Source organism: Molothrus aeneus, chromosome 19 (assembly GCF_037042795.1).
Source record: "Molothrus aeneus isolate 106 chromosome 19, BPBGC_Maene_1.0, whole genome shotgun sequence".
NCBI lineage: Eukaryota > Metazoa > Chordata > Aves > Passeriformes > Icteridae > Molothrus > Molothrus aeneus.
Window position 1 is genome coordinate 1600502 of NC_089664.1, and position 14524 is coordinate 1615025.

General features: G+C 48.8%; 1 protein-coding gene across 1 annotated transcript in view; it reads left to right on the forward strand.

Annotated features, from left to right (window-relative positions):
• The window catches only part of PNPLA7 (patatin like phospholipase domain containing 7), a 134636-nt gene that overhangs the window by 98945 nt on the left and 21167 nt on the right, over nucleotides 1-14524 (forward strand). Inside the window, exons 27-28 of the mRNA XM_066563058.1 lie at nucleotides 4473-4629; nucleotides 11984-12100. Of these exons, the coding sequence (XP_066419155.1) occupies nucleotides 4473-4629; nucleotides 11984-12100 (274 nt within the window). The remainder of the gene's footprint in view (nucleotides 1-4472; nucleotides 4630-11983; nucleotides 12101-14524) is intronic.

A 14524-nucleotide genomic window follows, 5' to 3' on the forward strand; every position in this document is an offset into this window, starting at 1 on the left:
TTTTGTGTTGATTGTGTTTCCTTCAGCCCCTGAGCAGGAGGACAGCCTGCCTTCCTGCTGGCACTCAGATCTGGGATGTCCTGCTGCACTGGCTGCCTTCTCCTGAGGCAGATTCATCCCAGCTCTGGCAGCACGTGCAGGGCTGGCACATGCACAGCTCACAGGGGAATTTTCCTTTTATCAGTTCTGCTCTGGCCTTCGTGCATTACAGTCACATGCCAGCAGCACTTCCCCAGGGGATGAAAGCAAGGGCTCATTTCAGCAGCAGGAATTTTCCTGTAAGACCTTCTGGCAGAAAGGCTGAGCTCTCAGTGTGTGCTGTGCTGAGGTATTTAGGGAAGCAGGTCTCCAACGTCCTCTCTCTGCTTTGTGGTCATTTCTTTCCCAGAATCACAGAATATCCTGAGCTGGGAGGGACCCCCCAGGATCCCCCAGCCCAGCCCCTGTCCCTGCCCAGCCCCCCCAGCAACCCCAGCCTGGGCATCCCTGGCAGCGCTGCCCAAAGGCTCCTGGAGCTCTGGCAGCCTCGGGGCCGTGCCCATTCCCTGGGGAGCCTGGGCAGTGCCAGCACCCTCTGGGGGAAGAACCTTGCCCTGAGCTCAGCCTGAGCTGCCCTGGCCCAGCCCCAGCCGTGCCCTGGCTCCTGTCCCTGGTCATGCAGAGAAAGGATCAGAGCTGTCCCTGCTCTTCCCCTCACAAGGAACCTGGAACTGCAGTGAGGTCTCCCCTCTTGTCCAGCTGACCAGACCAAGTGACCTCCTTGTGGCCATGAGTAGTAAAGAAGGAATGGTGTTGGAGTTTAGCCAGCACAGCTTCTGGAGGCTTATTCAGCATGGGGATCATGATCTGGTGAGTGCAGACAGCAGCACCTGGGGCAGCTGATGCCCAGAGCAGCCCCTGCTTTGCATTGCTCAGGTCAGGCTGAGGCAGGGGCAGGGCTGGGTCTGGCTCTGGCTTCCAGCCCCTCCTCGAGCTGGGTGATGCTGGCTCAGCTCTCTCTGCAAAGGGCATTAATGAATCAGACCTGTCCTAGGCATGGAGTACAATGGAAAAGAGTTTCTGTTCAGATCCTGATTGCACCTCCTGGGCAAATCTTTGGGTTCTGATAGAAATTATTTGAAAGTCATCTCGTAGATCATTGTTCCTAGGCCCCTTGTCACTGTCCCAGGGCAGTGCCAGTCCTGGCAGGGGAGGTGCTGCATCCAGCTGCTTCTTCAGGCAGCTCTAGGGTGAGAGGAGCTGCATGTGCAGCTCCAGGGACATTCTGTGTGTCCATCCCCCTCTGGGCTGCTCCTTCCTCCCGTGTGGCAGCACTCCCCTGGCGCTCTCCTCTGCAGTGAGTGACATTCAGCTCTGTGTCACCTGGAGGTTTCCCTGTCCACGTTGTCACTGCTGTGGAGGTACAGCACTGGCAGGAGTTACCCATCTCCCTTTGTTCTCCTCCTGCCCAACACTTGTATTTCCACATTTCCCTAAACCAGGACACGTCCCCTGTGAAATTGAGCCTGGTATTACAAGGAGTGCACAATCCCTGGGGTTTTTTCTGCACTGGTCCTCTGGCTGTGAACATGGATCTTGCTCCTGGCTTCAATTCCTTTTCCTCTTCAGTCTGCAGCTGCCCAGTGCAGCTCTGTGGGAGCCCAGGGATGCTGGCAGAGGGGATGAGTGCCTGGCAGGGCTCTGGCACACGCTTCCCCTGGCAGCCTGCCCATGTTTGGGGAGCTGGGAAGTGCCCAGGACAGAACCAACAACTGCAAGGAGTTGTTGAGAAGTCCCATGTAGTAACATTGCTGGGGCAGTGATGGCCTAAAGCTGTAGGGAGAAGGGGGAAAAAAAATCCCCATTTCTGTCTTTCAGGAGGTCAGGACCACCTGGAGAAAAGGGGGGGCTCAGGCACATTTGTCTTTTTTCAGGACTTAATTTGCAAATTCCAGGAATGTTCCTGCTCAGGGTGTTGGAGCTGGAAGAATCAGCTTTGTGGTTGTGTATAAATGAAACATGATTTAATCAGGCAGCTTATGGAGGTTCTTTTAGAAGCAAGAAAAGGACTTTGATTCCCATCTTGCTTTGGGATCAGTGAATCTGTTGGAGATCTGTGGCTGTCACATTAGTGGGGTATTGGCAGGGACTCTGTGGATGCACCAGGAGGGGATGACTTGCCAATAAAAGTAATGATGATCTTTTGTTATTCATGCAAAGGCATCATGCAGCAAAATGGGAACAAATCCAGAGTGCTCACATCAAATCCTTTGTATTTATGGATGTCTGAATTGGGAAAAACAGTTAAAGAGAGAGAATCCAGTCTGGAGCTACTCATGGCCTGTTTAAAATTGTCCTCCAAGCAGGAAATAGTTTAAGGTACTTTAAGGTGCCCTAGGAAAGGCACCTGATGTGGGCTGTCTCCAGAGAGCAGGAGGTGCAGGGAAAGGTCTGCTCCTTGTGGAATATCAGGGCTGAGACAGTGGCAAGGGCCAGGCACGAGCAGCAGAGTTCCAAAATAGCTGCACTCTAAAAACCTAAAAACAATGGTCAGGGAAAAAGTAGAATTCCTTTAACTCAGGGCATCTGGTGGGAAGAAGCAGTAGGAGAAGAGGAGAAGGGGAATTTGGAAAGGAAAGCAAAATGAGCCATTTTCTGCTCTTGGATTGCAGAAGCACAGATCTGTCATTGAAGTCATTTACACCCAGGATAACCACAAACCTGTCCCAAAGCATTTCAGCAGCTGGAGGGGATTTATTTGGATGGAAAGAATGTGCTCAGCATAGCTTGGCCAAGTGACACCTACGGTGGACTTGGCAGCTGTTAGCAAGTATTTATAGGATGTAAACAGCAAGGGGAAGGAGGATGGAAATAGAGCAAACTGTGGGGGACAGAAAATGGGATGGAAATGGGAAAAGGAAGTGCTTTTTACTGCTTTATGGCCTAGAGTGCAAAGCATCCATCCAGGTGGGATGAACTAATCAAAAATGCTTCTTATTCACTGGACAGAGCATTGGAAAGCAGAGGCTGTAGCTTTGGGCTGCTTGGAAGGACAATTTGCTTCCAGTGCAGTGTTCTGTGGTTCTGTGGGATAGGCAGGGCTCCCTCTCCCACTAGGGGATAAAAGATCAGATGTGATCAAATGTTCATAGGATCAGATCAAAGGTTCCACCTCTGCTCTCTCATTTCTGATGGTGGGGAGCAGCAATTAGCAGCTCCTGAGCCTCCTGAACACCAGCTTGCACCTCCCATTTGTCATGTTTAGTAGCCACTGACAGCCTGGTACCTTTGATTCATCCTTTCCACATTTAAATCCATTTGTGATTTGACCTCTCCAGCATGTGGTAACTGTGGCTTCCCCAGTTTGTGCTCTATGTACACCTGTCTGCAAATTCTTTCCTTTCCATTAAAATCTCTGCATGGTGATATCATTGCTGACCCTGCATGTTTCCTATCAGTCAGGATCTTCCCCAGTCAGTGATTCCAGTTTACTTTCTCCTCCTGTGAAGTCCATCCTATATTCCTGGTCACCTTTTGTGCTTCTCTCTGTCATTTTTTAGTTCTGCTCTTTTTTTGGGTGAGAAGTCTGAGCTTGCTCATGGTTTTCCAAATGCTGGCCCATCCTGGATGTGTGCTCTTATATTTTCTGTTTTATTCTGGTTTCTTTGATTTGCCACTTGACCTTGCACTGCACAGTAGGTTAATATTTTTCAGGGAATATCCCCAGGGATTCCCAAATCCATGTGAGCAGAGCTGGATAAGAGCTGGTTGCTGCAGGGGCGTTGCTGCTTCTGTTTTCCTCTTGTCCCATCAACACTGAGGATCATCTGTTGTTTATCACCTGTCTCCATTGTTGCTCAGAATTCCTTCTGCACTTGAAATCAAGGAATAAGTTTACTCTCCTGAAGGAATTTGTGTTATCCTCAAAAGTTGCCTCCTCATCTGTCCCTCTCCTGGGCTTGTGTGCAGACCCAACCTCTGCCCTCTCATCACTGTTTGTCTCTGCTTGCTTTTGTTTCCACCTTCAAATTTCATTATTAATCCATGTGGTGCCCCTTCCCAATACCCCAGGCTGGCTCAGTTTCTGTGGAGAACCACCAGGAAAGAAACTGGAGGGAAGGGCTCTGAACTCCAGCCTTTCCTGGGTGCTTTGGGGGGACCCCAGTAGACTCTGCTCCCTCAAGTCCACGCTGACGTTCCCTCGCCCATCCACCAGCTCAGCTCTTGGCTGCTGTCATCTCCCTGCCTTTCCCAGTGATCCAGGCTGCGTGGTCGTGTTCCCTCAGATCCTCTGGGAGTCTCTGGGAGGATTCCTGCATTCGTAATGTTTGTTCCTGGCACCGGGGCTTGTTCAGCAAGAGATTGGCAGCTCAGCTGGCGCGGGCTCGGCTTCCTTAGAAGGCACCATTCATCCCCAGCCTTTGCACTCCCTCAATGACTGCCTGGCTGACAGTGGCTCTTCTCTCCCTTCCCTCCCTCCCTCCCTGGCACAGGGGCTGCTCCCAGGTGGGCGTGATCCGGGCGCTGATCGAGGCTGGCATTCCCGTGGACATGATCGGGGGCACGTCCATCGGCGCCTTCATGAGCGCTCTGTACGCCGAGGAGCGCAGCTACAACCAGATGAGGATCAAAGCTCGCCAGTGGGCCATGGTAAGCACTGCCACTGGGAATTCCTGCACTGGGAATGTGAATTCCCTCCCCTGGGAATGTTCCATCCACTGGGAATGTTTCCTCCCATGGGAACACTGAAATCCCTGCACTGGAATGCTTCCACTGGGAATGCTGAATTGCCTCCACTGGAAATGCTCCCTCCCATGGGAATGCTGAATTCCCTGCACTGGAAATGCTCCCTCCCATGGGAATGCTGAATTCCCTGCACTGGGAATGTTCCCTCCTCTGGGAGTGCTGAATTTCCTCCACTGGAAATGTTCCCTCCACTGGGAGTGCTGAATTCCGTCCCTTGGCAATGCTGAATTCCCTCCACTTGGAATGCGAATTCCCTCCCATGGGAACATTCCCTCCCCTGGGAGTGCTGAATTCCGTCCCTTGGCAATGCTGAATTCCCTCCACTTGGAATGCGAATTCCCTCCCATGGGAACATTCCCTCCCCTGGGAATGCTGAATTCCCTCCCATGGGAACGATGAATTCCCTGCACTGGGAACGATGAATTCCCTGCACTGGGAATGTTCCCTCCCCTGGGAGTGCTGAATTCCCTGCACTGGGAATGTTCCCTCCACTGGGAGCGCTGAATTCCCTCCACTAGGAATGTTCCCTCCACTGGGAGCGCTGAATTCCCTCCACTGGGAATGTTTCCTCCCATGAGAGTGCTGAATTCCCTCCCCTGGGAATGCTGAATTCCCTCCCATGGGAACGATGAATTCCCTGCACTGGGAATGTTCCCTCCCCTGGGAGTGCTGAATTCCCTGCACTGGGAATGTTCCCTCCACTGGGAGCGCTGAATTCCCTCCACTGGGAATGTTCCCTCCCATGAGAGTGCTGAATTCCCTCCCCTGGGAATGCTGAATTCCCTCCCACAGGAACGATGAATTCCCTGCACTTGGAATGTTCCCTCCCCTGGGAGTGCTGAATTCCCTGCACTAGGAATGTTCCCTCCCCTGGGAATGCTGAATTCCCTGCACTGGGAATGTTCCCTCCTCTGGGAGTGCTGAATTTCCTCCACTGGAAATGTTCCCTCCACTGGGAGTGCTGAATTCCGTCCCTTGGCAATGCTGAATTCCCTCCACTTGGAATGTGAATTCCCTCCCATGGGAACATTCCCTCCCATGGGAGTGCTGAATTCCCTCCCCTGGGAATGCTGAATTCCCTCCCATGGGAACGATGAATTCCCTGCACTGGGAATGTTCCCTCCACTGGGAGCGCTGAATTCCCTCCACTGGGAATGTTCCCTCCCATGAGAGTGCTGAATTCCCTCCCCTGGGAATGCTGAATTCCCTCCCACAGGAACGATGAATTCCCTGCACTTGGAATGTTCCCTCCCCTGGGAGTGCTGAATTCCCTGCACTAGGAATGTTCCTTCCACTGGGAATGCTGAATTCCTTCCACTGGAAATGTTCCCTCCACTGGGAGCGCTGAATTCCCTCCCTTGGCAATGCTGAATTCCCTCCACTTGGAATGTGAATTCCCTCCCATGGGAACATTCCCTCCCATGGGAGTGCTGAATTCCCTCCATTGGGAATGTTCCCTCCACTGGGAATGCTGAATTCCCTCCACTGGGAATGTTCCTCCACTGGGAGCGCTGAATTCCCTCCACTGGGGATGCTGAATTCCCTCCCCGGGGAATGCTGTGCTTCCCTCCTCCAGTGGAGCAAGGCCCAGGCACAGCAGGGCACAAGCAGCACCCCAGGAAGGTGCAGCCTCCTGAAATTCAGTGTGTGTGCCACAGAGTAAGCCCTGCCTGGCAGTGATGGGTCACCTGGAAAAGCTGCTCCATGTCCAAGCAGTCAGGAGGCAGCGGCCTGGCTTAGCTCTGCACCAATCCTGGTCACACTGTCAAGGCACAGAGATGTTGTCTCAGTGTGCTCACCTGTGGTTATCTTTGTTTTATATTCTCTTTTATGTGCTGGGGCCTGTTTCCTTTCCAGCTCTCAACAAATGTGTTTCTGTTTTGTGTAATTCTCTCTCTTTCTCACATGCTGTCATGTGTCAGTGGAACTGAGTGACAGAGGTAATCCTTCTCTAAATAACTCCCAAATGTGTCACTCCTGGTCCTGCCTGTGCACTCCACAGCACTGGGACTCTGGGTCAGGAGAAGGTCCTAACTATCAATATTTAGTACAAACAACAACTTATTTTCAAAGTTAACCCAAGTTTTGGGAAGGTTGTTTTAAATAGTGACTTCATTGGGTGAGTTTATTTATCATGGAATCAAAGATTGGTTTGGGTTGGAAGAGACCTTAGAGATCATCCCCATTCCACCTCTGCCATGGGCAGGGGCACTTTTCACTATCCCAGGGTGCTCCAAGCCCCATCCAGCCTGGCCTTGGTTTTATTTATTGATCAGATGTTGGATGAAAACTGTGCCAGGTGCCATTGGTTCAGCCTGACTGAAGGTGAGGTTCTTTACTGGTTGCAAGTTTGTATTCTTCACATTAACCCCACATTTTCCTGTAGATTTTCTTACTGAAAATGAAATGACATAGGGAATTTTATAAATGAGATTAAGAGTCTTAGGTCTTGGGTTTCAGGGGGAAACAGGACCCTGTCCTTGGCATGTGGGCACTGTTTATGTCTCCCAAGGATCCTCTAATCTGCCATGGCTTTGCAACAAAAACTGTCTCTGGGAAGATGGATTGTGTGAGGGACTGAAATGCACATTGAGGCCCTGGGATGTTTGTGCTGTCCTGTGGGCAGAGTGCTGTGGGACTGATTCACCTCCCCATCACTGCTTGCCAGAAGAATATGGATTTTATGCTTTTTATTTAAGAACTGCCTGTGCCTGGCTGGCTTGGGAAGCACCCAAAACATAAACTGTTTATGATCCAGAGCAGTTTGCTGGAATCACAAACCTGGGGGAGGTTCAGGATTAAAGACATAAAGCCAAATGCACTGAATTGTGTCAGACAATCCCTTAACCTTGCTCTCTCTCCCACCTTGTGCCTCCAGGGCAGCATCTGAGTGGCTGCTGATACCTCCCAGCTTTCCCAGCCCCCAGCACTCCGGGGCTCTCTGCCCTCTCTCCCAGCTCTTGGCTAAGCTACAGCCATGGAATTTCCTTCTGTGCATTTGTCCAGAGGATTCTCCTCCTGTTTGTCAGGTGTGCCCTGTGCAGGGCTGGTTTCTCAGGACCCTGTTCCCACTCTGGAGCTTGCCAGAGCTGGAATCACAGTCACTTTTATCAGGAATACTTAGAGATGAAATGAAGGCATTTAATCTGTTGATTAACTTTTGAGCACAAAATGGAAAAGCTCAGAGAACATTTCACAAGGTAAAAGGCAGTTTTTGGCCTGGGGCTGTTTCAGGTGTTGCTGCCTTGAAAGCTGCAAATAAGTAGTGGGAGAAGAGATTGACCTCTGTTAGAGCAAACATTTCATCTTAGTAATGAAGAACAGATTTTCATGAGGACTTCCATGAGTGTTCTTACAGGTCCATGTCCAGCCCAGAAATTGTCTAAGGGTTTGAGGAGGACAAAAGCAAAGCCTGCCCTTCCCAGTGGTACCAGCAGTGTCCAGCAGAATGGCTGCAAACTGAAGAGAGCCATGAGATCCCCTCTCCAAGATCACAATGTGCAGAGTTTGGTGCATTAGAAAATTTTTATCAGTGGCTGTTCTGAGGTGTTGACTCTTGTATGGTGTTAATGCTGAGCAGGGAGAGGGGAAAGGAGCCCCAGTGTGTGGGAAACAGCCAGGAGGTCTTTAGGGAATTCTTGGAAGATCCACTTGAAGGGACTGAGGGTGAGAGAGCTGAAATATCCCCCAGATAACCCCCAAATTCCCAAATGGGACCTTTCCTGCTGTCCCCAGAGCAGCCCTGGGGGTGGCTGTGCAGGAGATGCCCCAGGAGCAGCCAGGCAGAAGGGCTGGATGGAGCATTCCCTGCTCCAGGACCTGCTGCTCCTGCTCCTCTGCAGCTCTGAGCCTGTGCTGGGGAAGGTTATTGCTGAGAGCAGCCTGGCCCACGTGGGAAATGTCTTCATTGGCATGGATTAGTTAACTCTGAGCTTTTCTTATCTTCTGTTTAATCCATCAGGCTGAATGCTGTTTGTCCTGCATTTATTTCTCTTTTTGGTATTTTTAGCAATTGGCATCTCTCTAGCTCTACACTTGATGCTGGGAGAAGGGATATTTTTAATGGGATGTGTTTTCTGCACCTAATGAAGCAGTGAAGAAATAAATTACTCTTGTCAAAATACAGGGGGAAATATGAAAATTCCCAGTCAGATTAGTTACTGTGTATTGTCTCTGTGTCTTCTGCACCTCTGTTTTACCAGCAAAGTGAACAAGCCAAAGCTTTAGTGTTTGCAGACAGCTGTTTTATTTAATTGGAGGATTAATATCTCAAGGTAGAAATATTTCACAAAGATGGAATATTCTTAGAAAGGAATACAGTTACAGATGTGTGTGGGGCTAAAACACTGCTCCTATTGGGGATGGAGGCTGGCTGGGTGGGACACTGCCATCATTTGCTGCCTGTCACTGTCTGGTGGCACTGACAGCTCAAATAAATGTGGGGGTTCTGCCCAGGGAGTCAGGAGGTTCTGCCTCTGACCCTGCTCCATTTGTGCATTGGGAGATCCTGTGCTTTAATGGGCAGATCTGGCCAGAAATCAGTCCTTGGTTTTTTCCTGTCATGCCAATTCTCATCCAGCCCTGATTTATGTTTTTATTGTATTGAATTAATTTTTTTTCCTGTGGGAATTCCTTTCCTTGTTTTATTGAAACTTCAGGTGAATCCTGAGAAGGCACTACATGATCTTTTGAGTAGTTTGAAAAATACTGGATCTGTTTGAAATTTCTGTTGCTTCATAAGTTTTCCTATAACCTTGGGGGTTTTTTATAGTCAGGAACATTGGAAAATCCTGGGATTATACTGGCTTTTCACACCAGTTTGCCACAATGCTGCATCAAAGAACAAAAGAGCCAGAGATGACAATTCCTCTTGTCCATCATCATGTGCCTTTGCTCTTCTGTGAGCAGAACCTTCTCCCTTCCTTGCTGAACTTTTCTATACCCTAGGGTCACTTAAAAATGATTTTAGGATTTGAAGGTCTTTTTAAAAAGAAAGCTCATCTTGTATCAGAGCTGTAGTACTGGAAGTTCATGAGAAGTTAATGAGGAATTGGGAAGAAATTCCTCCCTGGCAGGGTGGGCAGGCCCTGGCACAGGGTGCCCAGAGCAGCTGGGGCTGCCCCTGGATCCCTGGAATTGTCCCAGGCCAGGCTGGGCAGGGCTGGGAGCAGCCTGGGACAGTGAAAGGTGTTCCTGCCATGGCAGGGGTGGAATGAGATGAGATTTAAGGTCCTTCCTACCCAAAAAATTCCACGATTCCATGACCTGCAAGCCCTGAGAGAACTGGCAGAGCTGGCTCAGGGCTGGGCCTCCCATCCTGGTGGTGTCAGGGGATGAAACTCTTGGAGCTGCTGGAGCTGATCCCAGAGCTCCTGGTAGGAAGTGGAGCAGGAGGCAGAAGGCTCTGTCTGCCTCCCCAGAGGGTGATCTTTAACTGAATTTATCTGGGGAACAGGAGGTGGTTGCAGCTATTCCTGGAAGGCTCTGGAGGCTGTTGGCCATCAGCTTCAGCTAAAGGGCATCTTCCAGCTTTGAGAAATGAGAATATTAAGAAATATTTTGTCCATGGACAAGATCACTGTCAGGATCAGGAGAAATGTGGAGGCTCAGCACCATAAATATAATTTGCAACAAGGGAAGCCCAATGGCTGCTGCTGAGTGGGAGAGGTTTTTCTTCACTATTAAATAAAGGGCTCTTTGTGGATGCCTCTTCCCCTGATTTAATCATTCTGAAGAGACCTGATCCCTATTTTAGGTGCAGCACTAATTCCATCTCCCTCTGAAGCTGTGGGTAGCAGTCTATAGTTAGGTTGGCACACTGTCCTCAGCACATCAAACCCAGAGTGAAGATGTGAATGAAGCTTCATCCTGGGGTTTGTGCTCAGCCTTTTACATTCTCCCACACTTCCTGTTCCCATCCTTGTTCTTAGTGATCTTTCTTTTATCCTTGCCCTGGTTTTCTCTGGGCAGATCCCTGACAGAAATTTGAAAGCAGCTGGACATAACAATGTAGGCTGATCCTGCTGCTCTGGAATCACTGCAGAGTAAAGCCAAGGCCAGATGCTGTGCACAGCTGCTCTAACAGCTGGCAGGTTTGAGGCTGTTCCATGTGTCTGCCTGGGAAGGATGCCCTGATCTCTGAGAAGCTGTTAAATTACAGAGAACATGTAGAGAGAGAAGATATTTCATCTCATGGAAATATTTCATCCAGTGAAATTCTATTTAATTTGAAAGGAATTAATTGGGTTTTGTGGTCTTCTTCTACATTTTGACTATGATGTAATATATTAAACATTGAATTTTGTTAAGATTTATTAGGATTTGACAGCAATGCCCTAGTTGTGGGCAAATACCATGGCCATAATGCCATAAAGTTTAGGGATTTTCATCATTTTCTCTTGTAGGTCAGTACATAGGTGTAATAATGCTGTTGAAATGGAGAAAAAAGGAATCTGTGAAAGCTTAATTGCAGGATTTGTGTGTTAGAAGGGTTGATGTTCAGAGACCTGCAGTTTTCAGGAACCTGATGTGGTTGGATTTCCCCTGTTGAGTTTGCAGCAGTTAAATGCTGGGTCCATAACACATCCCAATAAGCGACTTTGGGAATGACAAATCATGGACCCTGCTCCACAGAAAGTGTTTAAAGCTCTATGACATGTGTTTGACCGAACCTTGTTGGAGCCCCAGAGAATCCCAGACATGATTTTCTAAATGCCTCCACTGAGGCAGAGAAAAGCTTTAGGTCTGGGAGAACAATTGTGTGTGATCCCCAAATGAGAAGAGATGGATGAAGCAATTCCTGCCATGGATTTTTGGGTTCCTTCCCACACCACTGAACCAGACAGGTGCTGTGGGAAGGATAATGGAGAGGAAGACAACTCAGAACATCTTTTTTACTAGAGAAAATGTAAAGGCTGGAGCTGCAGCGTCTGTGGCCTCGTGCCCAGGCTGAGGGCTGTGCTGGGCACGCTGCACTGGGGCTGGTTTGGGGCACAGGGGAGCAAGGCTCCTTCTGGCAGAGCTTTACTGCAGGCCTTGCTCTGCTTTGGGGTTTACTAAATGTAAATTTACCACACAGGGAGCTCCTGCTTGTAGATTTTGTAGTTGGATTTCTGTCCCCTCAACACTTTCTGCACTTGTGATGCTTCCAGCATGTGGGCTCTGAACTCTGGAATTTGATGTCTCTGGAATTGCAGCCTCAATGCACACATTCCTATGCATTCTGACCTTTGAAATGCCTTTTCTTTTCCCTTTTTAGGTTATGAACTCAGTGTTTAAGACTATTCTAGACTTGACATACCCAATAACCTCTATGTTTTCTGGAGCAGCTTTTAACAACAGCATCAACAACATCTTCAAAGATAAGCAGATAGAGGTAGGTTGTTTATTCACCTTATGGACAGGAAATTATGTCTCTGTGTTCTGTTGGAGCAGAAATAGCTTTTTTTTAATGCTAATATGGAAATTTGGAGCTGTTGGGTGACTGAAAACATGGTGAAAGTGTGAATGTGATGGTCCATGGTGGCAAGAAGGAGCCTGTTCTTTTTGGTGGATTTAGAAAACACAAACTGTAGATTATTTGTAGCTATTTCAGTTTGACAATGGGATCTCATTGTCTGAGAGAAGAAGTGAAAATTGTGACACTGAAGAAGAACAGCTGAGACTGCTTCATCATTATTTTCCTGCAAATCAGGTCTCAGAGACCTTCAGGGCACACCAGAGAAGGGCTTGAATTGGGTTGTGATGGCTTTGGCTTTTTTGAATTTTAGTTTTGAAGCTGGAGTGAGTTTTTCTTAGCAGCCTGCTGAAAGCTGTAACAATGGCAGAGTCCTTTGTGTCCTGGTTTGCACCTTTTTGTAGTTGCTGGGTGTTGTGGGGTCCACCTGAGCCAAGAGCCACCTTTGGAATGCACCTCTCCCCTTTCCCTCAGCAGCAGCAGATTGTAAAGCACATTATCAGTGTTTGTCTTCCTACATTACCCTGCTGAGAGAGTGTTTGGGTAGCCTTGGAATTTCACCTGATTTGCAATTTTAACCAAATTATTCCTGTGTTTGCATCCTTGTGATGAAAGATCATGTAGCAAATTAACACTGTATATACTTTAAATATATTTGGTAAAAATAATCCAAAACATTCCCTACCTAAATGCAAATATGAAAGTAAGTGATTAATCATCATGTGGCTTAAAATAGCAGTTTGCTGTGCAGAGGGGATGGTGCTGGAGACAAGCAGGTTTTAGAGAATCCTGGAATCATCAAGGTTGCCAAAGGCCTCAGATCCCTGAGTCCAACAATTCCCCCAGCACTGACAAGGTCAGCCCTGACCCCTGTCCCCAAGTGCCACATCCACATGGCTTTTGACATCTTCCAGGGATGGTGACCCCACCACTGCCCTGGACAGCTGTCCAATGCCTGACCACCCTTTCCATGATGAAATTTTTCCTGCTATCCAACCTAAACCTCCCCTGGTGCAACTTGAGGCCATTTTTATCTATCCCTGCTTCGGATTCCAGCAGTCAATTCATTGTACTTCCTTTTTAAGATGCAGCAGATTCCTTCCTTAGGAATTTCAACAGCTGTAATTGCATATTCTGCTCTTTTCTTGCAGCCACAGGAAAGTTTTGTGTGAGAGAAATCCAGTCCTGAGGCATCCAGCAGCATCATCTCTGTGCACGTGTGCTGACCAGCACAGCCCCTCAGTCCATGGCCAGGGTTTCCTCTTGTGGGAAGAATTCCCTCAGATAAATAAGGAAAAATGTTGTGTAGCTCAGCAGGAAAGGGGGATTTTCTCCTTCACTGCAATTCCCACTCTCCATGTGGAGTAACCAGTGCTGGAACTGGGAGCTGCCCCAGGATAAAGGGAGACTGAGAAAGGAACAGGAGCTGAGCCAGGAGCCTTGAAAAAGTATTTTCTCAATGAATGTAGAGGATCCAAACTACAAGCATCCATCTTTTCTCCCTAGCTGGGGTGGGGTTGGCTGGGTAGCAATGACTTCTACCTGGAAATTCCTATCAGTAAAAATGAATTACAGCCTTACAAACAGAGGTTGTGTTTGGGTGCTTGGCCACAGCTGCTCCTTCCTGGGAGGATCTGCAGTGATCCCAGGAAACCCTGGGAGCTTCCTACCAAGGGGCTGACCCTCGTGGCTCTAGAAAAGTTTAAAATTTAGTAGTTCTGGGCCAGATCCTCCTCTTTGCTGCTGTGGCTGTGAGGTGACACCCCTGTGCTTCCCACAGAGCCCTCACCCCTCTCCCCCACGGGGAGGCAGGAGCACTGACGTTGAGCTGTTATTTCTGACACTGGAAGGGAGGTTTCCATTTTCTCTGAAATTTGCTCTCTGCCAACCCTTGTAATGTGGGTGTCTCCTGATTCCCAGCAGTGCTGCTCGTGTGGGGGCCCTGGTGACAAAAACTCCATCACTGCTTCCAGCCACAGGCACTCCCCAAGCTGGGGTCATCCATGTGAGACCCTCACAGGGCACACCCAAACCCAGGATGGGGCTCTTGGACACACAAACCCAGGCCAGGGTGCTTGGAGGAAATTTCTCAAGAAATAGAGCTATTTTCCTCTTGAATTACCCATCCTTCAGTGAGAACTTCAGCCTCTGGAATTTTTATTCTTCATTTTGGCATGGGGATAAGAATTCTCCCAATTCTTATCCCCATGCCAAAATGCCCTTGTAAATCATCTCAGCTGGGGGCTCAGGTGTGAGGAATCAGACAAGACTTTCATTAAGTCCTGTTTCAGACTTGAATGATGCTCTGTTCCAAAATCAGTGGAACAATCCCTGAGCAGCGAG